Source organism: Leuciscus leuciscus (genome assembly GCF_965113295.1).
Source record: "Leuciscus leuciscus genome assembly, chromosome: 16".
In the NCBI taxonomy this organism is placed as follows: domain Eukaryota; kingdom Metazoa; phylum Chordata; class Actinopteri; order Cypriniformes; family Leuciscidae; genus Leuciscus; species Leuciscus leuciscus.
This window is the reverse complement of record NC_138740.1, coordinates 21,342,034-21,366,161: the sequence shown is the minus strand read 5'-3', so window position 1 is coordinate 21,366,161 and position 24,128 is coordinate 21,342,034. Positions and strand designations below refer to the sequence as shown.

Here is a 24,128-nt window from a genome sequence, read left to right as displayed (position 1 = left end):
CATGCAGTTTTATAAAATCCTCAAATGAAATCTCATTAAATCACATTATGGGAAGTTTAAAGACCATGTATTTACTTTAAGGGTTAGTAAGAATTAGTGAAAGAAAATAGGCCTAATAAAATAAGTAGATTTTTCAATACTACACTTAATAGCCTATTTATTCCCCCGTTTTCACAGACAAGGCTTATGTCTAGTCCTGGACTAAAATACATGTTTGAGCTGTTTTAAAGCAACTTGCATTGGCATATCTTAAAATATGTCAGTGCCTTTATTTTGTCTCAAGACAGTAATGTTTTTTTTCTAAGGCACGTCAATAAAAGCTACTTGAATGTCCTAATTGAACTAAGGCCTAATCCTGGTTTAATCTAAACCCTGTCTGTGAAACCAGGCCACAGCATCATCTAACCCAAACCCATGAAAGTACCGTGTACAATCTTGAAAATGAATTTAATACACGGACTACACAACTAACTACCCTCTTCTAAGTAACTTAAACCAATAAATAAACATGTTTTCACAATTCCTGGAAATACTATAGTTACACCTTAGTTTGTCATTGAGGATTATTTAGGGTTAACATTCCTCTCTCTTATTTCAGACAACTTAAGAGAGCCAACTGCTTTTTGTTTATGTGCATCTAAAGAGTGCGTGACAGAGTGAGAGCTTCACCCTCCTCCATGTCTGCTGCTATAGGCAACACAGCAGTGGGGATAAAGCAGCGAACCAACAGTAGCCATGGTGAGGAGGACACATGCAGGAGAGAAACTCACAAGATGAAAATGTATACTGAATAATACATATTCTGATATTTGGTTTAAGTGTTATCTCTGAAATTATTACGTAGGTTCACCTAACAGGCAAAACTCGTTTGTCTTGAACTTACACGCCCTTTACAAAATTAATTTCTTTAACTGATATAAATAATCATGTAGGCTACTGTAATGTAACCTGTTTTGGACCATGTTTCATTCATTGTGTAAGGTATATGGTGGCAATAAAGTGATTTATTTTTTATTTTTTTATAGCTTAAGGCCTAAGTAAGATGTCCAGTTCTTTATTTTGTCATCACAAATAATGGCTGTTATAGCATACATTAATACATTTTAATAAAAGAGTAATTTGTGGGGTTGTTAGTGAAATAATAGAAATGACATGTTGAGAGGTGTGGTGGTATGAGACAGCAATCAAATCTGTATAGGCTGCTATTCAGGCAATTCAAAATTTTAAGCAACTGCTTTTAAAAACTGAATGCATAAAGGAAAGCAGTTCCAGAAACCTATCAGTTTAACGAAAGATAAGACAAAATAGTTGCCTAATTTGGTCGTTTATGATCACATGATCTTGGGTGACGCATCCTTGATACTAAAAACTGATGTAATTTATTTACTCCAGACCAGCTGGTTGAGAATGAGTTCTAAAGAGTAGGCCAACACAACATCACAAAGTGCGATGAATTAAAAAACACAAAAGAGGCTATAAAACATAAAATGTGCTGCTATCTCTTTGTAACATATGTGGTGAAAGAGAAAATGGCCTTCACTTTCGGAGTAGCCTAAAAATGCTCGCGAAACTCACCGACGCGTGTGACATTCCGCGTAGACTTCCGCCACGCAGTCTCAGTAAACATAACCAAATCTCACCCGCTTTGGTTTCGGTCACGTGACATCTCACAGGTTTCATTTTCAGCGCTGCAGGTGAACTAGAACAGTCAACAATAATGTGCTTTCCAATATAATTCCATATTCTCCCATTAGATATCCCTAAGAAAAAAAAATGCTTAAATGCTAAAGTACAAGATGACTTTACTAAACAATTAATTGAAATAGCCTATTTAAAAACATTGATCCCGTCATAAGCCAGTTGGGATAGGCTACTGGTGTTTACATAACTAAGCATATTGTCATATCACTATCTGAAAACATTTACAAGTAATAGACCTAGCCCTACACTGTAAAAACAAATTACATCCCCAAGTGAAAAATTTCTAGTGACTGATAACATCAAAATTTTTCAATTAGTCTGACGTATTATTTCTCATTGAGCCAATGTTAACAGACTATTGCAACAAGAATTGCACTTGGGCCAATTAAAACATTTAGACGTGACCAGTCACTAGAAAATTTTGACTTGGAGTGGTTAGAAATTTTTTACAGTGTAACTGTTTTCTATTTTAATATATTTTAAAGTGTAATTTATTCTTGTAATGACAAAGCTTAATTTTCAGCATCATTACTCCAGTCTTCAGTGTCACATGATCCTTCAGAAATCATCAATTTTTTTATCCATAATCAAGGATGCATTAAATTGATCAAAATTGACAGTGAAGACATTTACAATGTTACAATTTTTATTCAATAAATGCTTTAATGTAATAAATGCACATAAATGCTGTTCATTTAACTATTTAGTCATCATAGAATCTTGAAAAAGTATTACCATTTACACAAAGATGTTAAGCAGCACAACTGTTTTCAACATTGATAATAATAATAAGAAATATTACCTGAGCACCAAATCAGCAGAATGATTTCTGAAGGGTCATGTGACACTGAAGACTGGAGTAATGATGCTGAAAATTCAGCTTTGCCATCACAAGAATAAATTACATTTTAAAATATATTAAAATAGAAAACAGTTATTTTAATTTAATATTTCACAATAGTACTATTTATTCTATTTAAATAAATGTAGTCGTGATGAACATAACTTATTTAAGTTATTGGAACTGTGACATTAATTTCCACCCGCCTGTAAACTGTTAGTTTATTAAGGACTGTTCCATAGGTGCATGTGCAAAAATTGTTTATGGTTCATTGAAAGAGCATGAAATTATATACACTCGTTTAGCAGATTTTTTTAACCTAGACTATAAGTGGGAAACACAGGCAATTTGTCATACAGCCACGAATATTTATGGGAAACAATGGTTTCAAATGCGTAAAACTTCAATCAACATGTTTGTATGGGTTAAAGGGATAGTTCACTTTGAAATTAATTTTTGGTATGTTTTAGCTTACCTCAAGGGCATCCAAGATGTAGGTGTCTTTTTTTCCGCAGTAGTTTCAATTTTGATATTTTTAGGTCAAACCGTTCTTGTCTGTCAGTCATATAATGCAGGTCTATGGTCACTGTCTCAAAGAGCATGCACAGAGTCCAAATTAAAACAATTCCCCGTCGTCCAAATTAAACAATTCCCCATCGTAAGTACACATTGATGGCCTAAGACACGAAACGAGCGGTTTGTGTGAGAAAACGAACAGTATTTATATCGTTTTTACCACTTATACACAGCCATGTCCAAGTGATCTGATCTGACGTGTACGCAGACTGGTGCATAGATATATACACACTAGATGTCGCCTTAAAGACATTCGTTCCAATGAACTGCCGTAGACAAGGCGACAGATCAGATCACTTGGACATGGCTGTGTATAAGTGGTAAAAACGATATAAATACTGTTCGTTTTCTCACACAAACCGCTCGTTTCGTGTCTTAGGCCATCAATGTGTACTTACGATGGGGAATTGTTTAATTTGGACTCTGTGCATGCTCTTTGAGACAGTGACCATAGACCTGCATTATATGACTGACAGACAAGAACGGTTTGACCTAAAAATATCAAAATTGAAACTACTGCGGAAAAAAAGACACCTACATCTTGGATGCCCTTGAGGTAAGCTAAAACATACCAAAAATTAATTTCAAAGTGAACTATCCCTTTAATTTCTTGAGGCCCAACATTAACCCACCTTATCCACTATTATAGGTTCTTTTAGGAATATCTCAAAGGGACAGAATTGCATGTTGCATGATGACACCACTTTTATGGAACCTGTATCCAGATTTTGTAAAATATTCATGGAAACGTATCATGATAAAGGAATGTATTCATTGCATATCTGACTTTTACTTTAAAACTGTCTGCTGTAGTTTACACTAACTAAGTTAACCCTCTATGGCACATCATCATTTATATGATGTGAGGAAAATTGCATTTAAAATACAATAATAATGTTAAACCAAAAAAAAAAGCACAGGTTGGTCACATGCTATCAAGACACCATATAGTGAGTTCATTTTAGACTTAAAAATGCATTTAAATTTCAATAATAAAAAATAAAAACATAATATGTAATACAATGAAATGTGTTTTCTAAAATGTTTGGTCATTTTTTAATGCACATTTTCTTAAAAACTATAACTCAAAGACAAAAAAATAAAAAATAAATCTGTGCATCATGCTTAAATGACAAAGTCCTTTTAAGGGGATACATATTTTCTGTGTAGCTGGGACTATTGTTCAGTAGTGGCAGGCTACTGTTATTAGTCTTTTGTTTTAGGTTGATGTTAATAAATTTGATTGATGATCTTTTCCATAAAGTATTAATGATAGTGATGGCAGTACATCAGAAAATGAGGTCGTAGTAGTAAGAAAGGAAGAAGTTGAAGATCAAGGAGGATAGAAACAATAAGTGAAGGCATTATCCTATGCAAGTTTGGAAGACGTGATCCATACTACAACCAAAGGTCAGATGCCATTGCCTATTGGCCGCATTACACTAAGCAGGGATGCTCCAAAAATGATGACTAAACAGGTCAAAATCAAGTTACATGTGGAAAGTCTTGTTGAATTTCACTTTTGCTACACTGATTGATTTGGAATTCCAAGAAATAATGTTTTTAATGTTTTTTTTTTAAAATACTACGACATGGTTTCACTACTTTCCAGGCAGCAAAGTTGCATCTGAATTTGTGTCAAGTTTTTGACATTTTCACATGTGAGTTCCAAATGAAACATAGTAGCATATAATGAAATGGAATGTTAAAGCTTTTTTTAAAAACTAAGACCGTTTCACTGCTGTTCAGATAATGAAAATGCATTTAAATGTGTGTGTTTCAGACAAATTTCAGACAACTTGCCAAAAATAATTTACCCTAATAGGACAAAGTCAGTTAAAAATGACAAAAAAGGGGAGGGGAAGGTGAAGACAATGTCAGAACTGAAATTTGCCCTCTGATTATCAGTTGGTTACTTTTTTATTTGGAAGTATAGACCCTTTTATGTCAAGAGTTGCATATCATTCCTATAAGAGTCTGTTGACTGGAAAGAATGAAAGAATATGGCTACACAGCCATTTCTCTGTGACCTTCTCCCAAGAGGGGAAGAAATCTTCAGTTCAAATTCCTGAGATAATCAAAACTGAAGGCTGAGATAACGCTCCGGATACTGATGTAACCTCGGTTTCCTGAGATACAGGAACGAGCATCGCGTCAGTCGCTGACGAGTATGTGGAAACGTTTTCTCTGAATACTGAAGCCTGATTGGTTCACGTCTGTGCACTTGCACAGACAAATGGCCTTTCAGCCCGCCAGATCTCCTGCTGAAATTCTGTGAAGGCCAGGAGCACTGCCACCATTTCCAGGCAGTTGATGTGCCAGCTCAACATTGGCTCTGTCCAAGAGACAAAGGCCAGCCTGCCATTGCACAGTGCGCCCCAACCCATCTTTGAGGCGTCTGTAATGAGTACCTTCCTTCTCGAAACTGAGTCCAGTTCCACGCCCCTCCGATACAGATGGGGCGATTTCCGGGGGCCCAGGGCCCTGGTACAGCTATGGCTCACCATGAGAATAATATGGCCCTTGTGCCATCCTCGAGGTGGGACGCGGGCATTCAACCAGAGTTGCAGAGGCCACATGCGTAACAGGCCCAAGGGAACTACTGAGGAGGCTGATGTCATGAGGCCCATTAGCTTCTGAAAAATGTTTTTAAAGGGAGGTTGCTCCCGTTCTGAATGCCATCGCTAACTGCTGAATTTTCAGGGAGCGTTCTGGTGAGGTCCAGGCCCGCATTTCAGAAGAGACGAGCACTGCCCCCAGGAACACAATGCGTTTTGCTCAAGTTGATTCTAAACTCCAGACCTTCTAGATGGCTGAGGAGCAGAGATCTGTGCGCACACAGTTCCTCTTTCAATTGGGCTAAGAGCAGCCAATCGTTGAGGTAATTCAGGACGCAAACTCCAGTTAGTCTCAGTAGGGAGAGAGCAGCATCCACACATTTTGTGCATGGGGCTAGAGACAGTCTGAATGGTAGGACTGTATATTGGTAAGCCACCCCCTCGAACACGAATCTCAAGGGCGGTCTGTAATGGGGAGCTTTCTGGATATGAAAGTATGCGTCCTGCAGATCCGCTGATAAAAAACAATCCCCTGGGCAGATCTGTGAGAAGATTTGTTTCAAAGTTATCCTTCTGAACGGCCATCTCAACAGAGTGCGTTTCAGAAATCTCAAGTCGAGGATGGGCCTGAGGCCGTCATCCTTCTCTGGGACGTGGAAGTAGCTACTGTTTGTTTTTTATTTGACTCGCTTTAAAAGCAGAAGGATGTCTGGGCGCGCATACCACTCGTGGGGCTGACACAGTACCGATAACAAACCTGGACGCCCGGACTGGATAGGGGGTTGGGAGGTGAACACATGGTCTTAAGGGTGGTCCGGCCTTGCCGGGACTTGGCCCCCTCCTCTATGTGCCCAATGCATTAATGACTACTTGGGCTGCTCAAAATGGGAAGTGCTTAGCTGGGCGGAAGTGCTGCTTCACCTCGGGTTAGCTTTGGGTTGGGGCTGAGCAGGTGTGGGAGCTGGCATGGTGTGCTGCTGAGTCGACGATGACTTAGGGTGACTAGAAGCAGCAGAACACGACTACTTAAGTAGTAAGTGGCGCATAACCGGCAACGCCCTCCAGGCCACCGTGAAACGCTCAGCAAGTCATGCAGAACCGAATCGGCCCGAGGAAGAGACAGGGGAGTCAAGGAGTCTTGTCAGTGTCCTTGATCTCCAAGTTTAACAATAGGTACACGTAAACCAATCAGGCTTCAGTATTCCGAGAAAATGGAGTTTCCCATACTCACTGACGCAATGCGAAGGGAATCGTATTGAAAAGGAAACCTTCGTTAGTTTTCAAACACTAGAAGTAGATATACTAGTTAGATATGATTAATATCTAATATGATTAATATAAAATGATATGATTAATCCTTTTCAATATAATGCTGAAAGATTTTTTTAAATAGGTCATTTTAAAAATTAAAAACAAATCATATATCTGTGTGATGGTGGCTGTGTAGTATAAATCCAAGACGTGTGACGCAGAATGAACATTGAAGGATAACTTTAATAAACACAGAAGAGAATACTGAAACATGAACACAAAACAGTGAAAACTAAGGGCTTATATACACAGAGATGATTGTTAACGAAACTTGGAACTAACCAGAAACCATAGAAACAAACAAAAGAGAGCATGAATAAAACTAAATAGAACATGATGTTGAAACTTAACTGTGGATACTTATTTAAAGCAGTGAATAATTAAAACAAGAAGCACTTAAACAAAGGTTATTTTTAATGAGGCCACTCTGTGCCACCAGAACATATAGAAAAGTTCAAGGTGAACTTGATAACTGTGACAAAACTGTTTCTCAGGTTGTTAGTAATTCTATCTCTTTACTTAACTAATACAATAGCAGAGCATAAAGCATATAAATCTTTGTTCTGGTTAATCTCTTTGTTTGTCTTGTTTTGTTTGTCCTGAAATTGATTGTTAAAATGATCTCTCTAAATAATTTGTTCAGTAAAAAACACTTTTACCTAACCTTTAAACTCTTCCTTATTCTCTACACCAAAAAAACAGAAATGATAGGGTACTTACTGTTGTTAACAATAGATTTGCTCAACGTGCAGAAAAAAAACAGTTTGTGCTGCTGCACGTAAATACAAAAAATTATAATAAATGCATAATTACATAAATGTTCTGTATATTCACACTAGATGAAAATTAAATTCAGGATTGAATTACAAGGAAACTTCCCAGCAAACACACCAGGTGAGTCATTTCCCTACGTGGAGTTCCCCTCCCCCTCTCTAACAGGTGGAAAAGAAGGCGTATCCCTGAGAAGCACTGTCTCTATGGGAACAGCATTATAGAGTGTTGGCTTGTGTTAATATCCCTTAAGGTTATGTGTTTGCAACTTACCATGGTTTCATGGCCTGTTGCCTAACTTTGCAATATAATTCATAACCAAGAGTCTCTGTTTCAATCTATGGTTATAGTTTTTTTTTCTTAAAGTATCCCAACTTGTGCTTAATGCAGTGTGTGGAAATTAATTTTTAATCCAAAGATCCAAATCTAAAAGCTCAAACTTCCTTGATGTTTTGTTTGCTACTCAATATGTGTCAGCTAGATGGATCTAATCAACACTTAGGGCATTAATTCTGTTTTTATTGCAGTTATGTTGAAATTACAATGGAATTAAATAGGTCTACAGACATATATACTGTACATAGGCCTATAGTAAACTTAACATTTTGTGCCTTATAAATCTACTTTTCAATCCCCATCCTACTTCCCCTTGCCATTTATTCAGACTAGCTTTGGTCAGATCTGTCTGCCACCACCAATGGTAAATAGTACAGCTTGCATAAGGTTTGTATGCTGAGTGGTCTCTCTCAGAATGTGTTTTCACATTACTGCCCCAATTGTAGAACAAAGGGCCAAACAGGTATAACCACTCCAACAGTCTTTTGTCTGCTGTAACTGACCATTTGTTTTATTTACCAGCTGTTGTACTATTTCGTATTTCCACAATCAATGTTGATAGTATAAAAGCAATACAACTGACAAATATTAGTCACAGTAATAAAATGGTTATGAAAATCTAGAAAATGCATTTAATCTTTAATCTCTGTAGAAAATATAATAAAACAATTGTACATAATAAAACAATTGTACAAAACATGGGGAACTATTCAGAAAATAACTATTCAGAAAAACTTCCGAAAAATTTGACTCAAGAATAGACACAACTGAAGCCAAAAAAAAATATATATATATATAATATATTCTGTTTCTGTGTCCAGTGGAATTTTCCTAAGCAAATACATGTAAAGAGCTTAAGTCTTCCTCTTCCTGTCTACATAGATTAGCGATAGACAAGCCATCAGACGAAATGATAAAACAAAAACTTTAACACATCTCTACTTATTGAAGTTATTGAAGTTTGCTTTCACAGAGCAAATAATCCATTTTGACACCAGCTATGCATTTAGGTATGACATGAAACAAAAAAGGACAACAGTTGAACAAAGAACAGGAACATTTAAACAACAGTAATTAAAATAATATCAAATAGGAAATGTATAAACACAAAAATCCCTAAAAAGTAAACCTACAAAATCAGCCCTTAACACACACACACACACACACACACCAGTCAGACGAAAAGCTAATATTGACAGCATCGTATGACCCTTCATTGCGGAGTCCTTTCAGAAGTATCTTCACCCTTTGTGTGAGATCTTCAAAATCTTTCAAATCTTCATATCTTTTCCCTACAAGAAACCAATGTTTTAAACATAGTCCTTCCTGTCATATCCACCATTAGTAGAGCGTGGAGCGGAGTAACCCATTCTCTGTGGCTTGTAGTTCTTCTCCCGTGGAGGACAGGTGCAGCACAGCAATGCTCCTCCAATCAGTAACAGAAGAGCAGCAGCAAACCCTATGTAGATCGATGCCCCGATCTCTCTTTGCTGAGCGGAGGTCAGTAACGGGTTGTAGAAATCACGAATGATTTGGTTTGCAACCCAGGCCGCTGGAATGAGCTCCAGGATGCCGGAAAGAATGAACAGGATGCCAGAGACGATCATGACTTTAGCCTTGGCTGCTTCATCCTCGATACAATTGGTGCATTTTGCGCCCATGATGGAGATCATCACGCCCAGAATGGCCAAGATGATGGCGATGATCGACATGGCTCTGGACGCCTGCATGTCCTGCGACAGTGCTAGCATGGAGTCGTAGATCTTGCACTGCATCTGTCCGGTGCTCTGTACAACACAATTCATCCACAAACCTTCCCAGATGTTTTGTGCCGTGACGATGTTTGCGCCAATGAAGGCAGAGACACGCCACATAGGGAGAGCGCAAGCGACAATGCCAAGGATCCAGCCGACAATGCCCAGGGCAATGCCCCCGATCTCCATTCCCATCGACATGATGCCTATTAGGTGTACTTATTTTTACATAGGAAAAGGAGATATTGGTTAGTCATGAATTTCATACACAAATAAAAACAGTACTTTAGAAGTTTTAAAAAGGGTGGAAGATTTTTACCTAGTGCTGAGGTGTCAATATAGATGTAAGCGTCCCAATCCTTCCTGTCTTTGTTTTTGCCTGTGAAGGTGCTTTGAAGCCAAGCAGCCTTTATATTCCCAAAGAGACAGGAACTACTGGAGGAGGATCTTAACTTGATGACATAGGTGGATGTAATACCGGTTTGTACAGTACACGTCACCTGCCTGCTATTGGCACTGCGGGGAGATGAACAATGTGTTGGTTTTTTCTTTCGTTGGAAATCCAATTCCTACTTACATTGTGTGAAGTAGAGAAACAGGCTCAGTCAGGAAAAAGAACCTGGAAGCACAGGTCAGTAATCAATGGGGTGGAAAAGACGGATAATATTTCACACTGAATCCATTAGTGATGTCGCATTGGATCTCAAACTTTCTTAGGATTCACGATAGCATTGATTAATGGATTTTATTGACTGACTTTATATCAATGGTCATTGGGATTTTAACAGAGAATAATCCATTGTAACTTGTTATTGTTGATTCTTTTTCCTCTTCTTAATCTACAGCATCATAAAACAGGAGGGAATTAGCTTTGGTGATGTAACTAACAGGCTATATTAGTGTCTGAATGATAAGATGTCTTTAAAGCTATTAGCATGCTGTGGAAACAACTCTCAAATGTTATTAGGAAATGATCTTTAATTTCAACTGAGGAGTGCTGTGATTAGCGACAGTTGCATTAAAAAGCCTGCACGTTTTTCAGAAACATTGAAAATATGTCTTCCAAAAATTATTTTTAGTGGATGTAAAATTTCAGAAAACAACGGATGTAGAAATCTGGTGAAATGCGTAAACAAAATTATAAACTATAAAAAGTTTAGGCCTCCCTTTCCCCCTTAGCCAAATAATGTCAACTAAGCGGTATTAGCAATAACACTGCTAACTAAGTCTATGTATTTAATTATTTATTTATTGCAAATTATATGCTAAGTCATTCTGTAATTCTTTGAATTGGCTTTTCTATGTTTTGTATATTAAAAAAATTATTTTAGTTAACATAACATTTTTGGTTACCTCATTCAAATGGTTTTTCGGACAAGAAAAAAGGTAGGGCGGGACTTAATTTTGCCCATCGGGAATTAATTGGATGGTTGGACCATTGTGAGTGACAAGTGTTGGGGGTAATGCATTACAAGTAACATGAGTTACGTAATCAGATTACCTTTTTTTCAAATAACTAGTAAGTAATGCAATACCTTTAAATTTACAATAAAATATCTGATTTACTTTTTCAAATAAGTAACGCAAGTTACTTGTTTTCCTATATATAGACTGACACCTTATCTGTTCCCATGTTGAGAGAAACTGGGAGAGGCGTTGTGCATAATGTAAACATTGTAGTTTTAGACTAATTGTGAGCAATTTACTCAGCTCACTTGCACAAAAACAGATTCAGTATTACTCAAAATAAAAATAGTGAAATGCAAACTCAAATATTACGCAAACCTGCAATAATTAAATGTTAAATTACACAAGTGTACTTTATGTATTTAATCTCACTTTATTAACCAATGTGTTTGCTGCTGACCTATGATGATCCAATTCAGCCATAAGCAAAAATGACTTTATATAAACATCACGTATGAGTTACATTTTTTGTTTTTCATATGCTGAAGTAAGTTTTAAACTTTCTTCTTCTGCATCCGATTCTTCTGCATTTAGAATGTCAGCACAGCTGAAATGTGTGTTTGAGCTGCACCGTCTACTGTACAGGTGTGAATTTGCATTTCATTTCAGCTTTTGGCTTATTCATTTCACTTTTGATGTGAAAGGGCGTTTACATTAAAAACATTTTTTTTTAAATATATTTCTTTCGAATAAATTGTATTAAAAAACAAAGCAAGCCCAGCCCAGGTGAGAAAAAGTAACGTAAAAGTAATAACACCTTACTTTCCATTAAAAGTAACTAAGTAACACAATTACTTACTTTTTAGGGAGTAACACAATATTGTAACGCATCACTTTTTAAAGTAACTTCCCCCAACACTGGTGAGTGACAGGATGTCCATCCCTTGTGCCAGTATACATAATAAATACTGCAATTATTCAATAAGATTTGTCCATTTTGATTACATGGTGACTTTAAAATTCTTATTTGTGTATTTATGAGGTCAATAATATTGACAAGTAGGCTACAGCTAGTGACTGGGGTGTGTGACGGTTTTAAAAACCGCTTGACTGTAAAATTTCTCCACATAAATACACTGTTGCTGTTTAAATCGCTCAAAACCAACAACGGTTGAAACAAATGTAGTCTTTTCACCTCGGTTTACACATATTCCATCGCTGCACATCATTATTTTTTTAGACAAGTGAACGTTTCTGTGACGTACAAGTACAAAGTGTACGAAAATGTAACGAGGTAAGCACTCTCTGTAGTTTATGAACGGTTACTGAAACATTATAGCACTCCACTGTTTTACACTGTTACCATTCAAACCATCTTTCAACATTTCAATTAAAACGTTGCTTAACCTAGGGGTTAAAGTGGCCTTTACCCACAGTTTAAAAAGATAGGGCCCTTACCCAGGGTTAAGCGCTCAGTGTGGAAATCTCTTAATAACTATTAGCAAACTCAACAAATGATAAGACATACAGGTTTAATTTATTTGTGTTTTTTAATAATAATCAGGAATTCAATTATAATTCAGTTATACTTATTCAAATATATATTCTAATTATTCAGTGATTAAACACAACCACAAACACGCAAATGTGCACAATATATTTAATCTGACAAAACTTTGGGTGGTGCCTGCACATAGTCTCATTGTTTCTCTGTTGTGTTGGCCAGTGGAACTTGAACTTATGGCTTGAATCCAGCCTCGTGTTTGTGTCTCTCAAGTCCACTTGTACTGTATTTTGTAACACATACACAGACTGTAGAAAAATAAGATGTGGCTGTTGTTCATTGCTAAAGAGTATCAATGAATAAGAATGAGAACGCCACTGAAATAAACATTAAACACAACTAAACATTTACAGAGTTGATTACAATTTAAGCATAGAATAAACATATTGGTACAACACAATATTTTCCATTTAGATTCGAGTCATTAGTATATAGTCCATTTTTATTCTTTTAAGTGAAAGAATAAAAAATATTAATTCACGAACAACTTTGTTTTTAGTGTAAAAACTGTCAAAGAAAATAAAGCAAAAATAGTAAATAAAAACACACAAGACTACAAAAATAAAACCACTGACTTTTTCCCTTTATGAAACAACTGACAATTTGACTTAAAACATAACAGATGATTTATGCAACTTGCTAAAATAGGCTAACAAATAAAATAAAATATGCTAACAACATGTGGAGTGACAATGGACAATGGACAAAACAAAAGCATGGAGAAATGTTCACATGGAGAAAAAGTAAACAAGATTTTGAGTTACCTCCAACCCATATGGTCACAATTATCTTTCTATGAAAGACTGACAGTAGAACTCAAAAGTCCTCAGAGGTCCTCAGACATAATCTCTCTTGTTGTAGGTGCTTGGAGCCACTGAGTGGTGGGCTGAGTAGGCTATACGACTCTGTGGTGGGTACCTTGTCTCCTCTTTAGGTGGGCAACTGCAGCACAGAATGGAGCCTCCGATCAGCATCAGAGCCGCCGCGGCCCAGCCAAGGTACAGCGAAGCCCCTATTTCCATCTTCTGAGCTTCTGGAACAAGTGGGCTGTAGAACTCGAAAATAACGGTGTGTGCTGACCAGGACACGGGAATAAGCTGCATGACCGCAGCGGTTATGAAGGCGGCACCAGAGGTGATCATCACACGAGCTTTGGCCCCTTCATCCTCAATGCAGTTGGTGCACTTGGCCCCCACTATAGAGACAAAGAGTGCTAGGACACCCACGATGATGGCCACCACCACCAGAGCACGAGCCGCCTGTAGGTCTGCAGGAAGAGCCAACATAGAGTCGTAGACTTTACACTGCATCTGTCCGGTGCTCTGAACCACACAGCTCATCCAGATTCCCTCCCAGTACACCTGTGCTGTGACGATATTGGTGCCGATGAATGCCGAGACCCTCCACATGGGCAGAGCACAGCACACAACGCTGAGAAGCCAGCCAAGAACCGAGAGCGTGACGCCTATTAACTCCAAACCAAAAGCTGCCATGTCTCCGCACTTTCTGCTTTCAAATTCGCTTGGATCTCTCTTGTGCTCTCTCTGTTCACTGAGGCTTTCACTTCGTCTGTAGAAGTCCTTGAGACAATTACATCAGGAATCTCCAAAATCACCAAAGGACCATTCAAGCATGGAGGGTGGATGTTGACACACTGAATCTCCTCTTCAAGGACGGCTGGAATGTTCTGTCCTGGTAGAAATTTCCCTTGTTCTGAGAAAAAGGGCTGAGTTACCTGGGTTCTGACATCAGATGATAAGGTGCGATCTTAGTATTGGTTAGCGTCCTCATAAAAAGGGGAGCTGCTCTCTGTGTAGCACTTAGACAATGTAGCCTCCGGAAAAAGTTTGTTTAAACCAAAGGTTGGGACTGTTTACCAATGTTAATAGATAACCCAATGTAGATGTGTAAAAATTGCTCTTTAATGGACAATCATTGACAACACCAATGTAAACACCTTAGTTTAGGCCATTATGCTGAAGTCTTAAAGAAGTAGTCCGTCCCCCTGTGTATATATATATATATATATATATATATATATATATATATATATACATCACAGTTTACACATCTCACAGTTGTTGTCCTAAAATAGCCAAAATGCCATCATTACATTTATGTTTCTTAATATGTAAAGGCGTACGAGCAACAAGGGATATGGAAAATGCCTGGAAACTTAAAATAAGCAGTATATGTTCAATCTAATCAAATAAATATTTATGTTATTGTTTATTAACTTCCTCAATGAAATAAAATAGAGATTTATGCTGTCTCACTTCTTAAGTAATAAGCAGTATACTTAAACATACTAACTACTGAATTCAAAGTCCTGTTATCAATCTAGTTCATCTTCGATTGCAGGCCATAAAGTCTAGCCATAAAACATGTATGTATTTAGAGTATTTCTGATCTCCATTTCCTGGTTGAAAGTAATTACATTTAGTGAAACAACCAAAAAACAAGTGTATAAGTGAAGTGATAAGAAACTGAAAGGCTACATCCATATGTGCGTAATTGAGAAGGTTATAGACAAAGCTGTCTTTAGGAGAAATTAAAGCGCAAGTTTCAGTTTCAAAAATGCAAAACTGCTGAGAGACCAGGTAAAGTGATATTGTGGTAACCCATTATATCTATAGTAGCCTACAGTTCAAGCTTTGTTTACTTGGGAGAAAAAGACACGATTCTTCAGATGTGTACACTCTTATGAAGCAAGAGTATGTGGCAATGTTGAATATGAGAATTGACTCTTGTGAGTGAATGTTACTTGTGCTGCTCACAAAAGTAGCAGTAACAGAATTGTTAAACCAAAGCACTAAAACTTTACTCATGCATGATTACATTACATTGATACTATCATAAACACAGCCCCAGAAAACCTTAGTTTATGGCTTTCACAAAATTATCATAGGATGAATTATGTAAAACATTTTCCTAAATGTCATTATATTAATTATCATTGTGTGCCTTTTTTTCACATCAAATTAATAATCAGAACTTTATTTACTCTACAGTACATATTATTCTTATGTTGTGTTTGTTTATACTTGTTATCTTTTGGCCTCTGATACAGGATTTGTGTATTTACTTAACAACATTAACTAATTATGCATTCCTGATAAGACAACAACATAAGAGAGAAGGGGTCGCCTGTTTAATTCATCAGTAAAGCAGACACTGTTTGTTTACCGGGAAAACACTTGCATTGCAGTGAATGTGCGTGGGAGATTTTGAGTGTAAATACATCACTGACATGTCTCTGAGCCAGTAAACATTTGTGACCCTGGATCACAAAACCAGTCTCATGTCACACAGGATATTTGTGGCAATAGCCAACAATACATGCGTGGGTCAAAATTATCGATTTTTATTTTATGCCAAAAATCATTAGGATATTAAAGGGATACTCCACCGAAAAATGAAAATTCTGTCATCATATACTCACCCTCATGTTGTTTCAAACCCTTTATGAATTTCTTTCTTCTGCTGAACAGAAAGGAAGATATCTAGAAGAATGTGAGTAACCAGACAGTTTTAGATACCATTGACTTCCATAGTAGGAAAAAAATATACTATGGAAGTCAATGGTATCTAAAACTGTCTGGTTACTCACATTCTTTTATATCTTCCTTTCTGTTCAGCAAAATAAAGAAATTCATACAGGTTTGAAACAACATGAGGGTGAGTATATGATGACAGAATTATCATTTTTCGGTGGAGTATCCCTTTAAGTAAAGATCATGTTCCATGAAGATATTTAGTAAATTTCCTACCGTTAATATAAAAACATTTATTTTTGTGAGTGAATGCAGCACAATCGCAAACATAAATGGACAACTTTAAAGGCGATTTTCTCAATGTTTTGATTTTTTTGCACCCTCAGATTTTCAAATAGTTGTATATCGACCAAATATTGTCCTATCCTAACAAACCATATCAATGGAAAGCTTATTTATTCAGCTTTCAGATGATGTATAGGCCTACATCTAATTTTTTTTTTTTTTATTACCCATGTGACTGGTTTTGTGGTCCACAGTCACATTTGATTAATCCACCAAGTTGATAAATAACCTATTATAAGTAACAGAAGTAACTTCAAGATTTTACTGGACATTAAACAAAATAGGGTTCTCAAAGATGAAACTGGGCACACCCAGAGAGCCTGAAGCTAAAGAAAGATATTGAAAAGTCTTGTAGCACAAAATCCCAAACTCATATAACATTTTATGTGAAGTAAAAAATAAAAGAGAAGAAGAAATAGTTATTGCCAAGTTTTTACAAGACAGCCCGAAACCGGTTTGTGTTTGATAGGCGAGTATGACATCATCAGCAGTGTGTTGGCCAACTTCCCTGCAGTGAACACTGATTATATTTAAATGAGTTTCTGTGAGGCACGGCAGTGGTCATGACTAATGAGTTTCAGTGGGAAGATGTTGTTCTCTTAAATGGACAGAGGGGGAGAGGCCAGTGCTTCCTGTGGCACTCCATTGGCCAACACTTTGGCATTTTTTGTAGCCTAATTATTTCCTGAGTTAAATTAATGGTATTTCTTTTTTCTTTACAGGTTGAATTGCCTCTCTACATCCACGAACCAACAAAACATTTTTTTACAACAATTCAGAATGTTGCATTTTGGTTGCAGTTTAACATTTTAAAAACATTCTAGAAACTACACCTGTTATTAAAATAGCCTAAACCAAAATAAAACGTTACAGAGACAAACAGAAAAACTTCCTGAACATGAGTTGGCTACCTCGGACATCACGTTATTTATTTTATTATATTCTGTTGTTTAAGTTTTCTGAACATAAAGAGACTTTGAACTGCCACACGAGGAAACTAGCCTCTCTGCTAAAACTAACTCGCGTGCAAACAAAGGGAGTGTAAAAGCCACAATGAAGACACGTAGGCTACTTCCCGTCACGGCAAATTGTATCATTAACTTAATTTTGAAAGTAGTTTTCCACTTCCAGTTCCTAGTTGTTAAACAAGTAGGTAAAAACCCGACCCTCATTGCGAGTTTCGATGTAGCCTACTGTATGTAATAGAAAATGTCTAATAAATCAATAAACCGCGGAAAAGGTGTCCGGTGGAAGCTGCGTCACTTCACTGTAACTTCTTTCCAATACAATATGTAGCCACTAGTGGGCATACATTTACCATACAAAACATCTGCAAACACATATAACACACTAAAATTAACTATTAGACTGTATAGGTTCTCAGCAAACATGCCAGTGCGGGCCCACTGTGGGTAAGTGTGGGTTTTCACAGAATGTCAAATAATTACTCAATTAGAGCACCTGAAAGGGGAGGTTGCGGTTATAAAGCAATTGCTTTTAAAGCTGACAAAACAGAGCTCTGTGGATGCAGACCTGCCAGACGGTGTCCATTTGCCTCTGAAAAACATAATAGACCTTCAAAATAGGATGAGGCGTGCTACAGTGCACACTGGGTTTTATTAAATATTTGGTTCTTTAAAAGTTGCTTTTGATAAAAGAGCCTGCTAAATGAATAAATGCATTTAAATAAATAAAGTTTTGTACTTTTTCACTACAATTTCATTAGCTGTCCTGTGAATACACTGATGTGTTACTGCTTTAATTTAGCCAAAGTATCTGGCAACAGTTGGGGATACAAGCCCAACCCCCAACACTATGGAGGTAGATTTGTGTCTTTATTATTCAATCAAAAAAAAGGTTGCTTCAATCAAAAAATATATTTTCAATCAAAAAAAACCGTTTCAATCAAAGAAAAAAAGTGTTTGAATGCAAAAATATATTTGAGACTCAAAAAAATGCATTTGAACACTATTTTTTTTTGCTTGAAAATGTTTTTTTTGATAGAAGTGAAGGTTTTTTTGTTTGAAGCAACTTTTTTGATTGAAGTATTGTTGTTTTGTGTTTGGGCCATATTATGGGTAGGACATTTGTGTCTTTATAATTCAATCAAAAAAGAAGTTGCTTCAAACAAACAAAACATATTTTCAATAAAAAAATCACTTCAATCAAAAAATAAACCTTTTCAATCATAGAAAAAATGTTTTTGAATGCAAAAAAATATTTGAGACTCAAAAAATTGCACTTGAACACTTTTTTTTTTGATTGAAAATGTTTTCTTTGATTGAAGTAATCTTTTTTGTGTTTGGACCATGTTATGGGTAGGACATTTGTGTCTTAATTATTCAATCCCAAAAAAGTTGCTTCAATCAAAAAAAAACATTTTCAATAAAAAAAAAAATAATTTCAATCAAAGAAAAAACTGTTTAAATGCAAAAAAAAAAAAAATCATTTGAAGTGTTTTTTTTTATTGAACTTTCTTTTTTTTTGAATGAAGTGAAAAAAGTTTTGAAGTCGTTTTTTTTTAAAATCATTTTGACACAAACGTACCGCAGTGGGGGCGGGTGCTTCCCCATTGGTCAGACATGTTTGAGTGACAAGTGTCTACACCAACGACGTCTTTCTGACAAGCAAGTCATGGTCGCCACTCGCCAGCGAGCCAGGAAGCAGTGGTGGAGTTGTTGGTAAGTAGATAAAACCGTATTAAAATGATTGGTGTCACGTTATTAGCCTACTCTGTTTGATATTTCGATTAAACATACAGCTTGCTAACTTAGCTCACGTTGACTAATTTGTGTGATGGTGTTAGATATCTGACGCCTCATATTGTCAGGCAGGCTAGCAGGGTGCGCTAACGGCTAATTGAATTGTTTATTTCACTTAAGTAACGTTACAGAGGCTTGCTATGTGCTTGTGCTATATTGTGTTATAATACGTAACGTCATTAGTGGTCAAACAACAGTCCACAGGCCAACTGTTGCCCACAGCGCTGCCTGTTTAGCAGCAACAGGTCATGCAGAGCCTGAGTCTATCTTCTCACACAGCCCACAGGATTACAGCTATTTGACCGTCCCGCTCTCTCTCTCGCTCACGGGTAGTGGTCTCCCCACCATCACAGTCAAATGCTCGCAGACACAGAGGCAGATGCTGTTATTTTGAGAGCGGGGCTTACATATGCCGTCCCGTACGGAAAATAATGTTGCATACCACCGGTAACATGAATATATATTCCGTTGCTCGGTGCGCAAACTAGCTGTGTCAGGCATTATTTATAAGTAGCCTAATGTCCTGCACAACTCCACATGGAAAACTGGCAGTTCAATGAAGTGATGCTTATTGTCTGACATAGTGTACAAGTAGTTACTAGCTTAAAGTATTGTGCCAATAATGATCCTTCTGGTAAATTTGGCATTCAGTTGAGACACAAAAGCTCTTAGTTTAATGAAAATCCTTGGAAAAGAAGACAAGATGGTTTGTTTAATTAGTATTCATTTATTTAGATTTCTAATATCATATAGTATTGTCCTGTCAACCCATTACAAGTCTTGCCTTATTCAGTGTTGATTTATTGACATGTTTATGTACGATGTTTTATTTTATTATTTGTAGTTCTGGCCGTCCTACATTCCCACTCCAACAAGTGGTGGCTACATCATTAAATAGTGGAGGAACAGGATTCTGTGACAGATGTGAACTGAGCACTAAAGTCAACTGTTGCAGACCATCAGCCAGCTCTGCGGGAATATCCATGTATTGTGTGCCAGCTTGAATAAACTGCAACTCTTGAGTGCACACAAACAGGAGGTACTCAAAATCAATGGGTACTCTATTGATGACAGAAACCAACCTATCCCTTAACCTCAGTAAGAGCTGTTGTGCCATCGGATGCCTGCAAATTAACATTTAGCATTATAAGAGGAGCAATTTTGAAATTCATGTATAAGTGTACTTGTATGAGATAGTCAGTGCATTACCTGCAATAGATAATGGGGAGCACAACCCCAAAATGGAGAATCAGCAGCAGAGGTGATGTGTAGTATTGGTCTTTCTAAATGGGAGGGAGAAAATATGGCTGTTGTGAAAATGGTTATGACCTACAATACACCAGACACATAAAAAGAGCAAAACCATAAATAAAATCTACCCATCCATTCTTACCTTTATTAAGCAATCCTGTTCCAAAAAGTTTTAGTGGAGTTCTTGGCCTAAAAAAACATAATTTGATCAACAGGAAAAACAATTAGTCCATCTGCTGCCTGGAAAGATGTTGCAGTTAATGTAGGTAGCTATCGTTGTCTGTGTGTGTGTGTGTGTGTGTGTGTGTGTGTGTGTGTGTGTGTGTGTTGCTGCAGACAGAGACATGAGACAACTTAATTTCAGCTACTTAAGGCTTTAGCTAGTTAGCTACTTTAAAAAAAAAATAAAAAATATCTGGCTAAATGTACGCTATATATAGCATTAATGCCATTATGCTTAACGGTTACACTAACAAGCCATCAAAATTGATGGCTTGTATAATAAAAGTAACCATACGACACTATTGAGCAGTTATAATTGAGAGTGCAGCAATACCTGTATCGATATCAATACTGCTTATCAATACTTCAAATAATTTGATGCAAAAAATAAAGTATCACATAAAGAAATTAATGTGTCATGCCTACAGAGCACAGCATTTAGAGACACCAAAACTTAGGCCAAGCCAGGACCAGAGTCCTACATTATCAATCAGCATTGCAATAAAATAGAAAAATACAACTTCAGACAACTTTCACTCACACACCTTCTAATAAAACATCTTACATAAACATGTCAATAAATCAACACTGAATAAGGCAAGACTTGTAATGGGTTGACAGGACAATACTATATGATATTAGAAATCTAAATAAATGAATACTAATTAAACAAACCATCTTGTCTTCTTTTCCAAGGATTTTCATTAAACTAAGAGCTTTTGTGTCTCAACTGAATGCCAAATTTACCAGAAGGATCATTATTGGCACAATACTTTAAGCTAGTAACTACTTGTACACTATGTCAGACAATAAGCATCACTTCATTGAACTGCCAGTTTTCCATGTGGAGTTGTGCAGGACATTAGGCTACTTATAAATAATGCCTGACACAGCTAGTTTGCGCACCGAGCAACGGAATATATATTCATGTTACCGGTGGTATGCAACATTATTTTCCGTACGGGACGGCATATGTAAGCCCCGCTCTCAAAATAACAGCATCTGCCTCTGTGTCTGCGAGCATTTGACTGTGATGGTGGGGAGACCACTACCCGTGAGCGAGAGAGAGAGCGGGACGGTCAAATAGCTGTAATCCTGTGGGCTGTGTGAGAAGATAGACTCAGGCTCTGCATGACCTGTTGCTGCTAAACAGGCAGCGCTGTGGGCAACAGTTGGCCTGTGGACTGTTGTTTGACCACTAATGACGTTACGTATTATAACACAATATAGCACAAGCACATAGCAAGCCTCTGTAACGTTACTTAAGTGAAATAAACAATTCAATTAGCCGTTAGCGCACCCTGCTAGCCTGCCTGACAATATGAGGCGTCAGATATCTAACACCATCACACAAATTAGTCAACGTGAGCTAAGTTAGCAAGCTGTATGTTTAATCGAAATATCAAACAGAGTAGGCTAATAACGTGACACCAATCATTTTAATACGGTTTTATCTACTTACCAACAACTCCACCACTGCTTCCTGGCTCGCTGGCGAGTGGCGACCATGACTTGCTTGTCAGAAAGACGTCGTTGGTGTAGACACTTGTCACTCAAACATGTCTGACCAATGGGGAAGCACCCGCCCCCACTGCGGTACGTTTGTGTCAAAATGATTTAAAAAAAAAACGACTTCAAAACTTTTTTCACTTCATTCAAAAAAAAGAAAGTTCAATAAAAAAAAACACTTCAAATGATTTTTTTTTTTTTTGCATTTAAACAGTTTTTTCTTTGATTGAAATTATTTTTTTTTTTATTGAAAATGTTTTTTTTTGATTGAAGCAACTTTTTTGGGATTGAATAATTAAGACACAAATGTCCTACCCATAACATGGTCCAAACACAAAAAAGATTACTTCAATCAAAGAAAACATTTTCAATCAAAAAAAAAAGTGTTCAAGTGCAATTTTTTGAGTCTCAAATATTTTTTTGCATTCAAAAACATTTTTTCTATGATTGAAAAGGTTTATTTTTTGATTGAAGTGATTTTTTTATTGAAAATATGTTTTGTTTGTTTGAAGCAACTTCTTTTTTGATTGAATTATAAAGACACAAATGTCCTACCCATAATATGGCCCAAACACAAAACAACAATACTTCAATCAAAAAAGTTGCTTCAAACAAAAAAACCTTCACTTCTATCAAAAAAAACATTTTCAAGCAAAAAAAAAATAGTGTTCAAATGCATTTTTTTGAGTCTCAAATATATTTTTGCATTCAAACACTTTTTTTCTTTGATTGAAACGGTTTTTTTTGATTGAAAATATATTTTTTGATTGAAGCAACCTTTTTTTTGATTGAATAATAAAGACACAAATCTACCTCCATACAACACCAGACATATCCTGGTCTGCATGTTGACCACTTGCCCAGCAACTGTGCTGGAAGGGCTCTGGCCAGAAGATGGCCTTTGGGCAGATGTTGGTCTGTAAAGCAGTTATAGGTACAGTATATAATTTTTATATGTGATAAGCCCTTATAACAGGAATAAAATAAAATAAAATGGCAAGGAAAAATCAGTAGTCAGGTGTAAATGTACAGTAAATGAACAATGTTTTATCTATCTCCATGTTTCCTGTACCCAGTAATCAGTGATGGGAATAACGGCGTTATAAATAACGGCGTTACTAACGGCGTTATTTTTTTCAGTAACGAGTAATCTAACTAATTACTGCTTCCTCCATTACAACGCCGTTACCGTTACTGTCAATACAAATGCGGCGTTACTTTAATTGAGCTCACTGAAGCGGTTTTCATCCGAGTAGGCTCTTTTCTCAGGTGTGTGTGTGTTTATGAGGCGCGGGACTCGACAAAAGCGAGGCGAATGCCGCGAGCGTGCTCGACAGTGCACGAGAGACCGAGTGTGTCCGAGAACGCGCTCGACAGTGCGCGAGAGAGACCGAGTGTGTCCGAGAACGTGCTCGACAGTGCGCGAGAGAGACCGAGTGTGTCCGAGAACGTGCTCGACAGTGCGCGAGAGAGACCGAGTGTGTCCGAGAACGCGCTCGACAGTGCGCGACAGAGACCGAATGTGTCCGAGCATAAATACTTTATTTATAAATAAATTACACATATCAGCATTTGAATAATCTCTGTAGCATATTGGTATCATATGCAATGTTTTAATTAGTTCATATAACATAAACTCCAAAATAACCTGCAGGGAACGTTCAAACATATTTGTTTGACGGTTGTGAACACGTGCGGCAAACACGACTAGAATTTGGCTAAAATA

The 24,128-nt window shown here is 37.0% G+C and overlaps 2 protein-coding genes and 1 long non-coding RNA gene across 3 annotated transcripts; all 3 read right to left on the bottom strand.

Annotated features, from left to right (window-relative positions):
• Positions 1 to 2,542: 2,542 nt before the first annotated feature.
• Positions 2,543 to 22,533, bottom strand: LOC309476858. The gene is made up of 5 exons (XR_014198395.1): positions 22,356 to 22,533; positions 20,814 to 20,860; positions 20,630 to 20,703; positions 18,464 to 20,544; positions 2,543 to 2,569 (listed from the first exon to the last, which is right to left on the bottom strand). It is a non-coding gene; the product is annotated as an uncharacterized lncRNA (long non-coding RNA).
• Positions 8,257 to 10,274, bottom strand: LOC309476856 (claudin-3-like). Its single transcript, XM_082139992.1, has 2 exons — positions 10,168 to 10,274; positions 8,257 to 10,066 (listed from the first exon to the last, which is right to left on the bottom strand). Exon 2 carries the CDS (start codon positions 10,047 to 10,049, stop codon positions 9,405 to 9,407), a length of 645 nt encoding a protein of 214 aa, XP_081996118.1. The 5' UTR covers positions 10,050 to 10,066; positions 10,168 to 10,274; the 3' UTR covers positions 8,257 to 9,404.
• On the bottom strand, positions 12,787 to 14,767 carry cldn3d (claudin 3d). Its single transcript, XM_082139991.1, has one exon. It carries the CDS (start codon positions 14,310 to 14,312, stop codon positions 13,656 to 13,658), a length of 657 nt encoding a protein of 218 aa, XP_081996117.1. The 5' UTR covers positions 14,313 to 14,767; the 3' UTR covers positions 12,787 to 13,655.
• Positions 22,534 to 24,128: the final 1,595 nt, after the last annotated feature.